This window comes from Quercus robur, chromosome 11 (assembly GCF_932294415.1).
Source record: "Quercus robur chromosome 11, dhQueRobu3.1, whole genome shotgun sequence".
Lineage (NCBI taxonomy): Eukaryota > Viridiplantae > Streptophyta > Magnoliopsida > Fagales > Fagaceae > Quercus > Quercus robur.
Window position 1 is genome coordinate 15,042,488 of NC_065544.1, and position 17,455 is coordinate 15,059,942.

At 34.6% G+C, this 17,455-nt stretch overlaps 1 protein-coding gene across 1 annotated transcript; it reads left to right on the forward strand.

Annotated features, from left to right (window-relative positions):
- Positions 1 to 918: 918 nt before the first annotated feature.
- LOC126706968 (ankyrin repeat-containing protein ITN1-like) lies at positions 919 to 13,613 on the forward strand. The gene is made up of 7 exons (XM_050406561.1): positions 919 to 1,124; positions 2,921 to 3,173; positions 6,284 to 6,328; positions 10,813 to 11,280; positions 11,421 to 11,564; positions 12,331 to 12,761; positions 12,836 to 13,613. The coding sequence occupies exons 2-7, from the start codon at positions 3,080 to 3,082 to the stop codon at positions 13,475 to 13,477; spliced, it is 1,824 nt and encodes a 607-aa protein (XP_050262518.1). The 5' UTR covers positions 919 to 1,124; positions 2,921 to 3,079; the 3' UTR covers positions 13,478 to 13,613.
- Positions 13,614 to 17,455: the final 3,842 nt, after the last annotated feature.

Sequence of the window (17,455 nt, forward strand, 5' to 3'; positions counted from 1 at the left end):
ATCCAACCAAGCAGACTCTAAAAAAGTTTTCCTTCCTTTTTTCTCTTCAAAGTTTTCCATCCACTCTATTTCACCTCCAAACAAACACACCCTAAGAGAGTGAGGACACTACAATCTCGAAGAATTACGTGAGTAAGAGCAAGCAGAAGAGAAAAGAAAAACACAAAGAGCAAGAGAAATTGTGAGATATACACAATAAGGAAGAGAGTAGTGAGTGAAAATTTCTTTATTTAATTGTGTCTTTAAGTGTTATAATCTCTATTTAATATTATAAAATTATTCGAAATTTGTTCTGTAATTTTTCCCTTCAAAAAGAAAAGATTTTCCACGTAAATCTTTGTATTGCTTTCACTATACTTTCATAAATTTATTACCACTTATATTAAATTTTCCCCAGTAGTACATGTATCATATGATGCATCATAAAATAGTTTTTTATTTTGGTTATTAGTTACATCAGAATTTTATATTCATCATTTGTCCATTTTGACCAAATACCAAAAAGTTAAAAACTAAATTGAAAAATTTTAAATATCAAACTCAACTTAAATATTAGGGATGTAGTTTACCTTAATTGCTAACTTGAATTGATATGGATTGGAAATTTTAGAAGAATATATTGGAATACAATTTTTATGTCATAACTTTTAACACAATTTAAATGATATTGACCGTGAAGGATAATAAAAAAGCGACAAGTCCTTGTAAAAATAATAAAAAATCAATTACAATCTTTCGTTTGTGAATTCTGACAAAAAATTGTTACGGCAAAATTTGTGGTCGTACAATCAAATTCTTGGTCGTTAAGGCAGACCAATAATTGAACCAATCCAGCCTGTTTTCCACTCTCATTTTGGTCCCATCAAGGCAACATCAACCCATGACAAGCACAACACGTGTTGTGAGTGTCTATTAAGAATTTAAGATGGAGTTCACCATGTTTGATCGGATTGGAGTTAACCATGTTTTATAAGCTCTTACACAAGCATTCTTTGAAGTCCAAGCTTGCTCATAAGCTCTTACACAAGCATTCTTTGAAGTCCAAGCTTGCTCAGTGAGCCAGCAACTCAAAGTCACAACTACTCCAACAACAACAGCAACGATTACGTCGACAACAAATACAGGTAAATCCAGAATCCTCCCACCTTCTATATCTATCTCTTTCATCACTCACGCATATCAACAATGCCAGAACCCACCACACTCAACCAAATAGACCAAAAGTCCATGTTCATTTAAATCGAAGGATCCGAAACCATAATTATTAAACCTAGACCAACTTAACCAGTCAAACTGGTGAACCGATAAACAATTACTTTGACTAGTCTGATTCTTTAATTAGGTCGTATATGATTTGATCAAACCTAACCAAACTAGATTGGGTTATTTGCAACCCTTTCAAATTTGACAGTTCTTAAAGACATCGAGGTTTTTCTTCTATTTCAAATAGTTAATTCATTTATGTAATTTTAAAATTTTACTTTATAAATAGTTTGATATTTGTTCTTTTGGAAAGGGAAGAATGTTTATATGAAGGAAATAAATAAACAAATACAATATCATTCATTATTTATCAACGATTATTTCCAAAATGAATCTTTTAATTTATATAAATTTATTAGAAATAAATTACAAACTTTCAAATTGGTTTAAATTATTTTCATTTCAAAATTTTTTACTCTTCTCATAACAATTTTTTTACCAAATCATTCTTATATTTGTCTAGACAATTTTACTATGTGTCTATCTTTTCTTTTATAATCGTATCTTTTAATTATATATTTTTAATAATAACCAATGACCCAATGACCTAAAACATATACTAGGTCAAGTATCAGTTCAAGTATAATAACTACACTTAAACCACCGAAGGGTGGCAGCTTGATGGTAAGAGTCCCTTGAATCATTACCTTTGCGAGTCTAAGGGTTGTGGTTCAAGTTGTGACATGTCAGTTTAAAATGTTGGGCCTACATAGATAGCCCCAAGCAGCTTTGATGGTCCCACGCCGTAGAATTTGAATTTAAGTGGTGATACTATGCCCTATGAGTTCTTTTCTTTGTTCATAAAAAAATAATAATAACTATACGTAGGAGTTACAACCCATCATTCAAACCTACAAAAATTAATCCAAAAATGTCGAATCCAAGGACCATAGTACAGCCCAAATTTTTTAGAGCAAATCCCATTATTGTTAATTCAGCAAAAAAAAAAAAAAAAAAAAAAAAATACTAATATTGTCAAAAACCAATTAACGCCTGACCCACATTACATAAACACGTGCATTTTTATAAATTAGGTTTAACTCACACCTAAGAGTCTGTTTAGGATCCGCTTATTTTGTTGAAACTAAAAACTTTTTACTGAAAGTACTGTAGATAAATATAAAAGTTAGTTGAAATATTACAGTGAGACCCATAGATAGTATCAAAAAATGCAGTATAACCCATGAATAGTAACAAGAATAAGCTGAATAGTAAAATAAACTGACTTTTTAATATGGTGCCAAATGCATGCTTAGCCACAAGAAAAATTATACTTAACCTAAATTACAGATATACCACACTCTTTACAAAATTTCAACTTCACTACCAAACTTTCACATAATTATAATTCTACCCACAACCTTTATAAAACATTGTTTTGTACTCACATACATAATATTTCGCAATGTACTAGTTCATTTATTTTCATCTAATTTTATTTCTTAAAAATTAAAAAAAGAAAAGAAAAAAAAAAGCGATAATAAACGACAGAAGGCAAATGTGCTTTCCGGAAAAGATATCGATCAACAAGGATTATCTTCCGTTCGCTCATTTCCTACAACAGCATATTCTTCCTACTTGGCTCATGGAATAAATAACACTATGAATGATAATGATATGTATCAAACTATGAATCTAATAGTTTCACAAATCACAGACAAGTAGCTATTGCTGGAGATACTAGTCTTCATACGGCCTTGGACTTTGGAGGTTAAGTCGGATGCAGCAGCTACATCATTAGAGCGATCAATTGTTTTTTGAGATAACCAAAGGAGTTAGATCAGGTGCTTCAATAGTTTCAGAAATCAAAGAAGAAATGATGCAGACAGATGTAGCAGTGGAGATCAGCGAGCATGTCGCACAAGAAAATCAAAATCAACATCAGATATATGAGAGTGAGAGTGATTACTGTAAGTGCTCTCTCTTTTATCTTTTGTACCGTTCTAGGCGTACAGTTATACGTACAAAAAAAAAAAAAAATAAGTGTTATAGGTGATAAGTTCTTATATGTTTTAATTTAAATCTATTATTAAAATTACTTTTTTGTCCACCAATAATAACCGATAACCACCTTTTACTTAGAATTTATTGTGAAAATGTTGTGACTTGTGAATATAACATTTCTCAAAACAAAATAACCCACAAATGAGTTATCAAATAGAGAAATGCTATGTTCACAATACTTTCACAACAAATCCTAAATGACAAGATATTATTGGTTGTTATTAATAAGAAAAAAAAAATGTAATTTCAGTGGTGATGATGCCAAAAATCGTCAGTCAATTACACAGTCCTCACGTGCTCGAGACAACACCTGCACATCACAAAACAAGAAGACCTTAGGAGAGTACCAATGTGGTACTGGCCAAAAACCTTCCGAAGGTTAAGTTAGAGAATTTTTTCACAATTCTAGAATGCCAGAACTTGAGTGAATTATGCATACCTTGTTTTTTGAGGGTTTGGGGTTTTTATAGTAGAGTAGTGCCAACTTTTGTTTCTTGGCTAAGAAGATACTTCCTTATGGAGAAACATCCTAATAAATGTACGTATTTCGTGGGATTCTTCCCATATAGAGGTTTCTTGACTATGGTCAATTGTAGAGCGCAAGATATTTCCATTCAGGGCTCCTTGGAGGTTACTTAAGCCACGTGGATGCCACATGGCATTGCTACCGTCCACTTTGTATCCGTCTACTTTTATCTGATCGTCATGGAGAGTCCATCTCCTTGCGCACCGTCACCCTTTATTACTTTAAGCTTAAAGCACTGTTGCTTATGGCCAATGTGGTAGGATGAAACCATCTGCATCCTTTTTATCCTCATTTGTTGCCCCCTCACTCCATGTGTCTATTGCGTAATGTTATGACGGATTCGTAGAGTGACGGTCTAATTTTAACTTTGGGAGATGCGTTCTGATTGACAGGCTAGCCTAGGGTCATAAATGTCATAGGGATACGTGGCGCGTTTTTAGCGATTAGTCACTAGAACAAAAGCGTCCCTTCGTCTTCTGTGCCGTTATCTCTATATATATGCGCTTCCTTTCATCTCATTTTTTGCTTTTTACAACAAATCTTCAATTAGAGTGCATCCGTCTATCTTATTGACTCTGCTTTCCATCTACTTGGTGCACTGTCAACCACATCTTGCAGTTCTTTTCAACTGGTAAGTATTCTTTTTGTTGAATCCCCTTGCAATTTATTTTAAATTTTGAACACCCCATTGTCTATGTGAAACTGTCAGGGTTTTAGGGTTTACTTGTCATGTGTAGGTGACATGTCTAGTGCGTCAAGTGAGTAATTGTGGGTTCGCGAAGAAGCGGGTTACGATGAGGTGAATCCGTCAAGTCAAGGCGACCTTGGCACCTCAAGCGACAAAAGGAACCCGTCGGCCTCCTCACCTTCCACAAGGGATGAGGATTTGGACATGGATGGGTCTAAGAGTGACTCTAATGACAACTTAGTCAGTGCCGAAACACCTCCCCAATCCGTCATAGGATGGGATGGCCTTAAAGAGTTCATCCTCCTTCTATTGTGGACGGTAAATGACTTTAGGTCTACTATCAAGGAAAAACACTTTAATACCCTTAAGGAGAAATATCAAATTCCACACCACATACCAATCCGTCTACCATACAAATCTGAAAAATGTTACTACCAGGGGGTTGATGATGTTGGGATATACGAGCAAATGCTCAAAGTAGGACTTGGGTTTCCACTAAGTGCCCTTCATCATCGCCTCCTGCAATATCTTGGGTTGACAGTCACCTAAGTTTCTCCGAACGCTTGGAAGGTCTTCCTTGGCGCAGAAGTTTTGTACAGGGTTCTTTCAAAAGGAGCACGTAGGATGACGGTGGAGGAGTTCTTCCACTGCTACCGTCCATCCGAGATTGTCTAGTCTAAGGGGATGTACAACTTCCTGCCAAGGAAACCGTCCCTTAGATTAGTCTGTGATACCCCCGACTCAAATAGAAATTGAAAGAGTCGGTATTTCTTCCTTGAGGGGGACGGTTGGATGTGTCAGAAATACGACCAAGAGTTCATGCCAGTGGACAAGACTTGGGGCATAATGCCCCTGTCTAGTAGGTGTCTGTTGGCAATAAACTGGCTTTTCAATTTTTATATAATGTACTAACCGTCTCTTATTGCAGCTCGAGATCGTCCGGAAGTTTCTCTCGAACAGTGGAGTTTCTTGGAACGGATTTTTAAAATTTAGCTGTCAGAGAGAACTTGGGCGAAGCTCATCACCTTGGATACCCTCCCATCTATCTCATTTGTTTTTCTCTCTTCTTCTAGATTTTCATCAAACAATATTACTGGGATTTGTCATGTGTACAATACTAGGCATTGGTATTGTAGTACCCATGCAGTGACAAGCGAAAAGATTGCATGTTATTTATTAGTGAGGGTTCGTAATCTTTTGTTGTGTGCACAATTTCTAATTGGCTTTTGACTAAATACAATGATATGATTCAAAACCCAATATAGTTTAATACACGACCGTATATATATCTTTTTCATTGAAGAATGTATGAATTCCTTTCAAAGTCCAATTAATATATGATATTATTGTTGCTCTCAACCATGATCTTAAGTTCTTAACTATGGATTCCAAGCTTATGAATTTTATTTATGAATGATTTTTTTTTGATTAGCTAATTAAGATCGTCAGTTAGTCTCTAAGATTTCGATCTCCCTACTTTCCTGCGCTATTTCAGATATTGAGGATTGGCATTTTAGATACTACAAGGTGGTGTGTATGAGAAAAACTTACATTTCGCATTAATAAATTTCAGAGACTTCAGACTAGGATTTTAATGACTCGTGAAAGTTTTGTAAAATTGTGAATTTTTCTTCCAATTCTAATGGCTCCTGCCAGGAGTTTTTTAAGAAAATAGTTTTTGACTTTTGGTGAATCCGTACACACCCTTGTATGATGTAACTTTAAAAATATGCAGTAGTTACATATCTAGCTCAAGGCGTGACATCACCAAACAATATCATTAATACATATTAAATTTTCAGGGTCAGAAGGATACTACTTTGAGCCCGATCAAGTTGCCCAAAACAGTAAGAATTTTTTAATTTTTTTTTGGCTTTCTTTAGTTTTTGAATTATTGTTGGATATATATTTTGTTTTCATTGGAATTATTATACAAAGGAAAAATAGTTTTTGGCTTTTGGTGAGTCCTTAAACACTTGTATGATGAACTCTAAAAAGTATGCAGCGTCACATATCTTGCTTATATAGTTGGGTTTTGGTGTGATATTACAAAACCATTTGTTAGGTTTTAGATCTCTGTAAACTAAGATTGTTTAACCTGATTAATTAACCAAGTGAATACTTAGGTTTATTATTCAGATCTAGGTTAAAACAATAAAATCATATCATATAAAGCAGTGGAAAATAAAAAACACAATGATATAATCATCCAGGAAAACTAAACCGGTAAAAGACCCGGGGAAGATTTAACCTAGCTATTCTCAAGGTAAAAGGCAAATCCATTATAGAGAATCAAAGTTTACAATAAGACTTAGACCGCTAACATCCTATTACTACCACATGTAGAACTTACTAATACGACCACGTGCAAACTCCGAATCCACGAACTCCTTCTCTATTAGGCCTTTGCAACACAAGCATCCACCCTTGTGACTTTGAGACTCCACTAAAAGGTTTTGGATCACCTTCAGATGTTGATCTTGTATGTAGCAACTTCTACAACACCAGATCTTGAGATTCTTGAAGGGATAACACTAGTAGAAGACTTTAAAGAGCTTTTGGGTACAAAACCCTAGATCTACAAAAGGAGGCACAAGATGCACTCTTTTCTCTCTAAAAAACTCTAAAAACCTAGGGTTAGCTTATAATGTCCTTTAAATACTGGAAAAAACGGATCATGATTTGGGCGTCAAACAGATAAGTTATGGCGTTTTTATGTTTGCTGATTTTTGCTAATATGTGACTTTCGATCGATCAAGTACCAATCGAACGAAACAGATTGTAACTCTTTTTTTTTTTTTTTTTATTAATCCCAAACTTGAGTGTTTTTTGTCTTGGACTTCAATGTAGACCATTCTAAACCAATGAGACTTAGTTTTTGTCATGGTTTGCTAACATTACAAACTCAAAAACCTAACAATCTCCCCCTTTGGCAATTCGTGACAAAACATACATACAACATAATGCCCATATACAATAAAATACCCAAATACATCACACATCCCAATCTAAGACTCTTAGTTGCAAGAAGAGGTAGAAGATCTTGATCAAAATGTACCTATCTTTCCTGAAACACTCAAAAGAACACATCAACTCATGTGTGGAAAGAAAGACATAAAAACAGTAAAACAACAAATATGCAAACTAACTCTCCCCCTAAGTTAGATACATCAAAAAATAATTTATTCTTCCCCTTACAAAAACAATTAAATATTCTTTAAATAGGATTTCCATATATCAACTACTTCTCCCCCTTTTTTGTCACATATTGACAAAGACAACCTAATCAAAAGGTAGATTGAAAACATACACAATAGAGAATAAGAGAAAATAGAGAATTAAGGGAACACAAAAGACAAGCTCTATAGAAAATAGAAACAACTCCTCCTATGAAGAGCAACAACTCCCCCTATAAACAACGAAGGTTAAAAACAAGCTTTTCCCCCTATAAAATTAGGGAAACAAAACAAGTTTTGGAAAAAAACAGTTTTGGGGAAAATATAGGAGGTGGGGAAAAGTAAAAACACAAATCAAACTAAAAAAAAATTGAGGTTACACATGAACACAAATATTCTTTCTTTCAATAAATGCAAACTTGACTCTATGTGACCTATAAACAGATGGTGTTTGAACTCAAATCAAGTAAAAAAAAATATTTTCACATTATTATCCATCATATCTTAAAAATACATTTCTGCAGTTCACACATAAAAATAGCATATACTAATTAAACTGTACAAAACTCAAAAACTAATCAATCAATTTTTAAATCAAGTTGAGTACCCAATTTAGTAAAGTGTATGCATGTTATTTATGAAAGCAATGAGAGATATGACTGCAAAAATGCAAGATGGATAAAGAAAAACAATGCAATGCATGTGAATCCTAAACACAGATGATGCATGAAAAATACACATTGGTAAAAAATTTAAAAAAAACTGAAAATTTTTCAATTTTGATCGGTCGAGCATCGATCGAACATCAATCAAACTAGGTAGAAGGTCAGGTTTTGAGAACTTATCTTTTTCGATTAATCGAAAAATAGATTCGATCGATCGAGACTCAGAAAAACAATTTTTTTTGAAAAACCAGAAATTTTTCTGTAGAATCAATTTTCAAAAGATTTTTCATGACATGTAATGCATGAGAATGATCCCAAAAATTTTTCAAAACACATTATCTTCAACTTGAGTTTTCAAACTAAAGTTTTTTTATTTTTCTTCTCAAAAATTTGAACCAACCCTTAAAGAATTTTGCATCAAACACCGCAAAGTGTATAATCTTGGATGGCCACACTAGTTTATACACAATCTCATGTACAAAGTTTAGCAAAGAATTACTTGTGATATGTTTACAACTAGTAAGAGCATGAGATATATATAAGGTGATATGTAGATAGTAATCAACAAAAGTTCTACATTATTCATCATATAGGTTTGAAAGTGACTATCACCTAAAGAGTTACATCATATAACTCTCACATCTCCTAGAAAATAAGCTTGCAATCATGTGTGTATATATATATATATATATTTTTTTTTTACCTTATCATATTTTTATGCATATTTTTCTTTTTCTACTTTTTATTTTCTTTTAAAGGCAACACCTTATGATTTTTTATATGCAAGTGCTACACTTTCTCAAGTACAAAATCTTAAAATATGCACTAAGGTGTTCATGACTGGCTAGTAAACAGTAGTGAGATAGTTATTTATGTCTTTCTCTTAGGATTTTTTATTCCTTACAATCAAAATAATATGACTTCGAAATCAAGAGCATGTGATTAAAAACTATAAACAACTCACACAAATAAGCACTATATAGCACAAACTAGAAAAGTGCATAAAAATAAGCTCATCCAAGCTAAACAAGGTACATAATCATGAAGTACAAATTTTATAGGCCAATCTCAACTACACATTTATGATGTGTAATACCAAAAAAAAAAAAAAAAACTTTTGGTTTTTCAAAATTTTAATTACCAAAAACAAAAAGTGCATATTATGCTAAATAAATAAAATGCAAAAGTAATGCAAGACAGTGCTAAACTAAGCTATAGAGGGTACACAAATAAGAAATATTAATTTCTTAATTAACCCATAAGTACATGTACAAACTAGTACATACTCATACAAAATCAGAAATAGTTTATGCACTTAGTTAAGCAATACATATATTTTATGTTTCTCCACTATATCAAGCATGTTCTAAATCAAGAGAGAGATTATACCGATCTTTTAAGAAAGAGTAAAATCCTGCAAATTCCTTTCACAAGCCTCAAAAAGATCAATTAAAACAATAGTGTCATTTTTATTCAAATCATCATAATTAAATTCAGTAAGACATTTAAAATTATCCATGTTAACAGGGATCAAGGATCAACTCTAGGTATAATAATCTAAATCAAGAGCTAACCCACTTTGATACCACTTGTTAGGTTTTAGATCCCTGTAAACTAGATTGTTTAATCTAATTAATTAACCAAATGAATACTTAGGTTTATTATTTAGATCTAGGTTAAAACAATAAAATCATATCATGCAAAGTAGCGGAAAATAAAAAATACAATGATATGATCACCTAGGAAAACCAAACCGGTAAAAAATCTGGGGAGGATTTAACTTAACTATCTTCAAGGTAAAAAGCAAATCCACTATAGAGAATCAAAGTTTACAATAAGACTTAGACCATTAACATCCTATTGCTACCACATGTAGAACTTACTAACATGACCATGTGCAAGTTTCGAATTTACAGACTCCTTCTCTCTTGGCCTTTGCAACACAAGCGCCCACTCTTGTGACTTTGAGACTCCACTCAAAAGTTTTAGATCACCTTCAGACGTTGATCTTGTATGTAGCAATTTCTACAACACCGAATCTTGAAATCTTCAAGAGATAACACTGGTAGAAGACTTTAAAGAGCTTTTGGGTAAAAAACCCTAGATCTACAAAAGGAGGCACAAGATGCACTCTTTTCTCTAAAAAAAACTTTGAAAATCCCACCTAGGGTTAGCTTATGATGTCTTTTAAATATTTGAAAAAAGGGGTCGTGATTTAGGCTTCAAACGGATAAGTTATGGTTTTTTTACGTTTACTGATTTTTGCTGATATATGATTTTCGATCAATTGAGTACCAATCGAGTACCAATCAAACAAAACAGATTGTAACTCATTTTTTATTATCCCCAACTTGAGTTTTTTGTCTCGGACTTCAATGTAGACCATTCTAAACCAATAGGACTTAGTTTTTGTCATGGTTTGCCAACATTACAAACTCAAAAACCTAACACAATTATCATTATTAATACATATGCTGCTTAAAATTCCAGGGCCAAAAGTAAATGTATACCATGAGCTCTATCAAGCTGCCAAAAATGGTAAGTGGCGTGTTGCTAAGGATATACTTCGTAAATATCAAAGAACCATCAGACTTTCCATTACAAAATCGCGTGTGTCAGCTCTTCACATTGCATTCGCATCAAAACACGTGGCATTTATAAAAGAAGTGGTGCGAATTTTGACTGTTGAAGACTTAGAACAGAAAAACAGAGATGGAGATACAGCCCTTTGCTTTGCTGCGAAATTAGGAATTGTGACAATTGCTGAGGAGATGGTGAATATGAACAATCGACTTCCATTAATCCGCAGTAGTGAGGGAAGGACACCACTTTGCATAGCAGTTTTGTTCGGACATAGAGACATGGCGAGGTATCTATGCACTGTGACTTGTCTTGGAAGTTTGATATCTAATGAATTTAAGAAGATCCTTGTGGCTACTATTACCTATGATATGTATGGTATGTCCCACATCTCAATAATTTTTGTGAGTTTGAGGCAGTTAATTAAAAAATTTCATTACATCGTTTGATGTCCTTACAAAAATTTTTTTGGGCATGAAAGCTTTAACAATGATCAAATGTATTGTTTTTACGGACAGATATAGCACTTCACCTCCTGAAAACCAATGAAACGATATTCTGGTATGGAAATAATGAGGCTGCAGCATTGAATATCAAAAGAGAAATTAAGGCTGCAGCATTGCTTGAGTTGGCCAGAAAACCCTTTGCAATTGGCAGCAAAGGTCAGCTATCACTCTGGAAAAGATGCTTAAACTTCTGTCAGTTTGACTCCAACCCACCTTTCCTTCTTTGCATAGATATAACATAACACTCCCCTAGCAGTTTATATTATACACTTCGATGACAACTTTAGTCAAATCAACTTGTAATGAGCAGTAGCTTAATTTTTGTTAATTTTTAGTTGATATGAACTTCCTAAATTAAGCATGGAAAATTCTCATGATGTAAACCCTTTTCATTTTGAAATGTCTTGTCTGTCGTAATACTTGTACCGGCCTGTTTTCTTTATAGACACGAAAATTGTAGGTAAGGTTTTCTTCATTTCTTCTTTTATTTTGTAACGGGGTTTTGGAGTTGGATTTCTTCACATGCATAGAACTTGTTATTTTATTTTTTTCTTTTTCATTCTTTTTGTTATTTGAAAATAAGGTCATTCAATTAGCACAACTAACCAGAAAAAGAATCCTAAAATTGTTAAGGGTTGAGCTTGTGTTTAGTGGTCAGGTTTTAATGTCACTGTCGTTTGAAATTTTATTTTAAAATAAAAATTATTTTAAACTACAAAACTCTTGTCCAAATAAGTAATAACCACATTTAGTACATTAATTATCTTTGTCCTTTTCTTTTCAAAATCTTTCAATATCGATCATTTCTTCATATGGATGTTAAAATATTGTACCCGATGTTTCCGTCTTCATAGATTATATAGTTAATATTTCTTTTTGACTAAATGATCTATAAATTGATTTTTTTTTCCTCAATATTCAGGGTTCAAAGGTATCCGTCATAAAACTATTATGCCGGCGCTAGTCAAAGTATTGGTTTTACCTGGCTCAGAAATGTTTAATCTATTCAAAGCCCAAAAGTCGTTATACATTATTCCTCGCAATCTACTTTTTGATGCTGCAAAATTTGGGAATGCTGAATTTATAAATATACTTATTCGCACTTATCCTCATCTAGTATGGACAACAGACGATTTCCATCGAAGTTTATTTCACATTGCTGTTATATATAGGCAAGAGAGTGTCTTCAATCTAATATATGAGATCGTTGTTGTCAAGGAAATAATTCTAACCTATGTTGATGCCTATAAACAAAACATCCTGCACTTAGCTGGAAAATTGGCTGCTCCAAGTCTATTAAATCTTGTACCAGGAGCAGCCCTTCAAATGCAACGGGAGATGTTGTGGTTTAAGGTTGGTGTTTGTATTATTTCAATTTTTTTTTTTGTTCTGGTTACACTTATCAATTTAAATCTCCAAAATTGTAGGAGGTAGAAAAGATTGTGCCGCCTTCCTACCTGACGATGAAAAACTCTAATAACCTAACACCATGGGAACTATTTACAGTAGAGCATGAAAATCTACGGGTAGAAGGTGAAAAGTGGATGAAGGTTACAGTAAACTTTTACATTGTTGTGGCAACACTGATTACAGGTGTGGCTTTCGCGGCAGCTTTCACTGTACCAGGTGGCAGCAATCCAGACACAGGCAGCCCTATTTTATTGAAAAGTGTTTGGTTTAGGGTATTTTTCATATCGGATGCAATAGCACTGCTATCCTCTTCGACGTCAATATTACTGTTTTTGTCAATTCTCTCATCACGTTTCAAGGAAATTGATTTCCTCGTGTCATTACCATTAAAGCTGGAGCTTGGAGTCAGTGCACTCTTCAGCTCAATTGCAGCCACGCTGGTAGCCTTCATCACAACCTGTTTTTTGGTCTTTAAAAGCGAAATGAAGTGGCTTCCGATTGTTATAATTGCTTTAGCTGGTATCCCAATGACTTTCTTTTTTTGGCTACATTATCAACTTTGGGTTGATATCATGCACTCAGCATACTGGTTTAGGTTGCTTTCTCGGAAAATCAAACGTAGAATCTTGGATGATCAATTATACCCCAATTATTTGTGATTGCCAAAGTAACTCTTTAAGTATCGACTTTCAATGTTTCAGGAGTACCGTCGTTTGATACAGGACTATAAATTCGTGTCTTGGAATTGTATTCTAATAATCTTAATTAATCAAACCCCATCAGTCTTATTATTTATTTATTTATATTATTATTGATTTTCATTTTGAAATATTTCATTTGTATTTTCTGTTTTTTTTTTTTTTTTCTAAAACTTTTCGGTTGCAGTAAGTGAAATTAAACGGTTTTAGGATTGTGTGAATGTGTTTCAGCAACAAAGGCGGCACCCAAAGATGTTGGTCCTTCATATGGTCAGAGATGTTGGTTGTTATACTTTTCTTAACCTTGCATTCAATTGCAATTTCTCTGAATTGAAAACAGTAGTCTTCTGCAATATAACAGGTGTGAAGGATGATCATGTGGTTCTAGCATAATTGGAGGTTTTAAGGTTTGAAAATGATGAAGGCTTCTTCTTGAGTGCCATAAGAGAAGGGTATTCAGCATGAGAGAAGAAGAAAAGTAACTTGTGAGTTTTGCTTTTGACAGTTGAATAATAAGATAGCATAGAGTAACTTAATTAAATGAACTCCTTTTTTTGCGGCCACAAAAGCAACTCAACTCGACATGTGCCCCCTCCTCTCTTCCCCTCCCATGCCCTCAATCCCTATCTTATGAAAACCACTATCAAGTAATAGGGAAATAGCAGAGGATGGCTATGAAAAATTGATGAAAACTATTTTCATTGATTAATTCAGTAACTATACAACTGTATATATACATTCTGACTTAACCGCTACAAGCACGTGTGAACACAACGCAACAAACATAACAAACTCACACACGTGTTTGACTCAAAACTAACTAAACTAACTAACAAAACTACATATCGTTTTTGTACACTCATCAAGCAGACCAAGTAAACAACACTGTCGTTTATAAGAATAATTACATCTATTCAATTTCTTCAACTCTGGATTTTTACTTGAATCTTCAATCTGAACTTCACTTGTCTTTGATCTTGAATTTCTTGTCTGAGTTGGTCTAATGCATGAGCTGCTGCACTGGGTAGCATGCTGTGCTGCACTGAGTGTTGCAGCTGAGTCTGCATCACCTGGTGCACTGGCTGCTACACTGGGTGACTTGTTGTGCTGCACTAGTGTGGTAGCTGGTGCATCCCTTTGCTTTTCATACTCCCCCTCAAGATGGACTGAGGAAGAATAGATGTTAAGCAGTCCCATCTTGGATGTTAACTCAGAGAATTGTTTATGGTTCAATGCTTTAGTCAATAAATCTGCCAACTGACAGTGTGTTCTGACATGATTCAATTTAATCACCTTAGCTAACACCTTGTCCCTTACAATGTGACAATCAATCTCTATATGCTTGGTCCTTTCATGGAAAACTGGATTGGACCCTATGTGCAAGGCTGATTGGCTGTCACAAAAAAACATTGCTTCTCTATCATGCCTAATCTGCAAATCCCTTAGCAAATAAAGTATCCACATAATCTCACAAGTTGCCACAGCCATAGCCCTGTACTCTGCCTCAGTTGAAGATCTTGACACAGTAGCTTGTTTCTTTGATTTCCAAGAAATCAATGAGTCTCCAAGAAAAATACAGTAACCTGTAACAGATCTTCTTGTATCTGGACATGATGCCCAATCTGCATCACTAAAATCTTTGACATGGAGTTCTGACTTTGCAGAAAAGAAAACTCCTCTCCCTGGTTCATTCTTAAGGTAATGAAGTACCTTAAGTACAGCTGCATAATGAGGCTTCCTAGGCTTTGCCATGAACTGACTGAGCTTGTGAACTGCAAAAGTAATGTCAGGCCTAGTAATAGTTAAGTATAACAGCCTCCCTACCAACCTTCTGTACTGACTAGGATCATGTAACACATCACCTTCATGTTTACTAAGTTTCAAAGTAGGATCCATAGGAACCTTGGCTGGTTTGCACCCTAGTAGACCAACATCTTCCAAAATCTCTAGAGCATATTTCCTTTGACACAAGGAAATGCCCTTAGCTATTCTTGCTACTTCCAAACCAAGAAAATACCTCAAGTCCCCTAAATCCTTCAACTTAAATTTCTGGTCTAACAAAGCTTTAAACTCCTCAACTCCCTTTTGAACATTGCTTGCAATTAGAACATCATCAACATAAACCAACAACACAATAAATGAATCTCCTTGCTGCCTAGTGAACAATGAGTAATCAGCCTTGGATTGAACAAAACCAAGATCAATTAAGGCAGTTGAGAACTTAGAAAACCACATTCTAGATGCTTGTTTGAGACCATATAGTGACTTATTGAGTTTACAAACCAATTGAGGCTGCTCCCCCTTGCTGTGAACAACCTGAGACTGCTCCCCCTTGCTGTGAAAGCCTGGTGGAAGTGACATATAGACTTCCTCATGCAAATCTCCATGGAGAAATGCATTGTTTACATCAAGTTGGCTGAGAAACCAACCTTTCACAGCAGCCACAGCAAGCACAGCTTTGACAGACACCATTTTGGCAACTGGGGAGAAGGTGTCAATGTAATCCAGCCCCTCCTTTTGGGTGAAGCCTTTGGCAACCAACCTGGCTTTATATCTCTCAACTGAACCATCTGATTTGTACTTTACTTTATAAACCCACTTACAACCAATGGGTTTCTTACCAGGTGGCAAGGAAGTGACAGTCCATGTATGATTAGCCTCTAAAGCTGAAATCTCAGCATCCATGGCTGCCTGCCACTTGGGGTTACCAACAGCTTGGTGATAAAAGGTGGGTTCAATGATGGAAGAAATGGCACAACAAAATGATTTGAAAGAAGAAGACAGGTTAGTGTAAGACATATAGGAAAGAAGGGGATGGGAAGTACCTGAAACATGATTGGAGGAGCTTGGAATGGTTGCTGATTTGACTTGATTACAGTGATAAGCATTAAGGTAAAAGGGTGATTTAGTAGGTCTGGTAGACCTTCTATGAATAGCAGGTTGAGCAGGTGCATCAGAAACATCAGTTGCATCAGGAAACTCATGAACTTCTTCATCAAAATCTTGATGAATTTGAACAATGGTGTCATCAGAAATGGATAAGGAAGGAGAGGGAATGGAGAGAGGAACAACAAGAGACTCAGATGAAGGAGTTGAAGGGAAAACAGGTAAAGGAATAAGAGTGGCAGATTGAGAAGAGTCAACTGAAGCAAAAGGAAAGCTTGACTTATGAAACACAACATCTCTAGATAGAAAGGTAGTGTGAGAATCAAGATCAAACAGTTTATAACCTTTGACATTGAAAGGATATCCTAGAAAAACACATTTTCTAGCTCTAGGTGTGAATTTGTGTTTATGAGGAGTGAGATTGGTAGCATAACACAAGCAGCCAAAGATTCTAAGATGTGAATAGGAAGGAGGTTTGTGAAATAAAACTTCAAATGGGGTTTTATGATTTAGGAAAGGGGATGGAAGTCTATTTATAAGGTAGACAGTAGTGAGAACATAGTCACCCCAAAAAGAGAGAGGAACATTGGATTGAATTTGTAATGCCCTAGCAGTAGCAAGGATGTGTTGATGCTTTCTCTCCACAACTGAATTTTGTTGTGGAGTGTAAGCACAACTCAATTGATGAATAACCCCTTTGGAATTGTAAAAGTCATTAAAGCTAAATTCTAAGGCATTATTAGATCTAATGGATTTGATCTTGGTTCCAAATTGAGTGAGGATCATGTTATAGAAAGAGACAATAAGAGGTCTAACATCAGATTTTGCTTTAAGTAAGAAAATCCAAGTTGCTCTAGAAGCATCATCAACAATAGTTAGAAAGTACTTATGACCATTAGAAGTTAAAACAGAAAAGGGACCCCACACATCCATATGAACAAGATCAAAAGGGTAATTACACTTATTATTATTAAAGGGAAAATGAATTCTTTTCTGTTTTGCCAAAGGACAAACAGTACATGGCTTATTACAACAATTCTTAAAGGTAAAGTA

Bases quoted from the DNA above. Each gene is read 5' to 3' on its own strand.
- LOC126706968 (XM_050406561.1), top strand. From the start codon at position 3,080: ATGATGCAGACAGATGTAGCAGTGGAGATCAGCGAGCATGTCGCACAA. The intron at 3,174-6,283 runs GTAAGTGCTCTC...TTAAATTTTCAG, and splicing joins TGAGAGTGAGAGTGATTACT to GGTCAGAAGGATACTACTTT. The intron at 11,281-11,420 runs GTATGTCCCACA...TTTTACGGACAG, and splicing joins TATTACCTATGATATGTATG to ATATAGCACTTCACCTCCTG.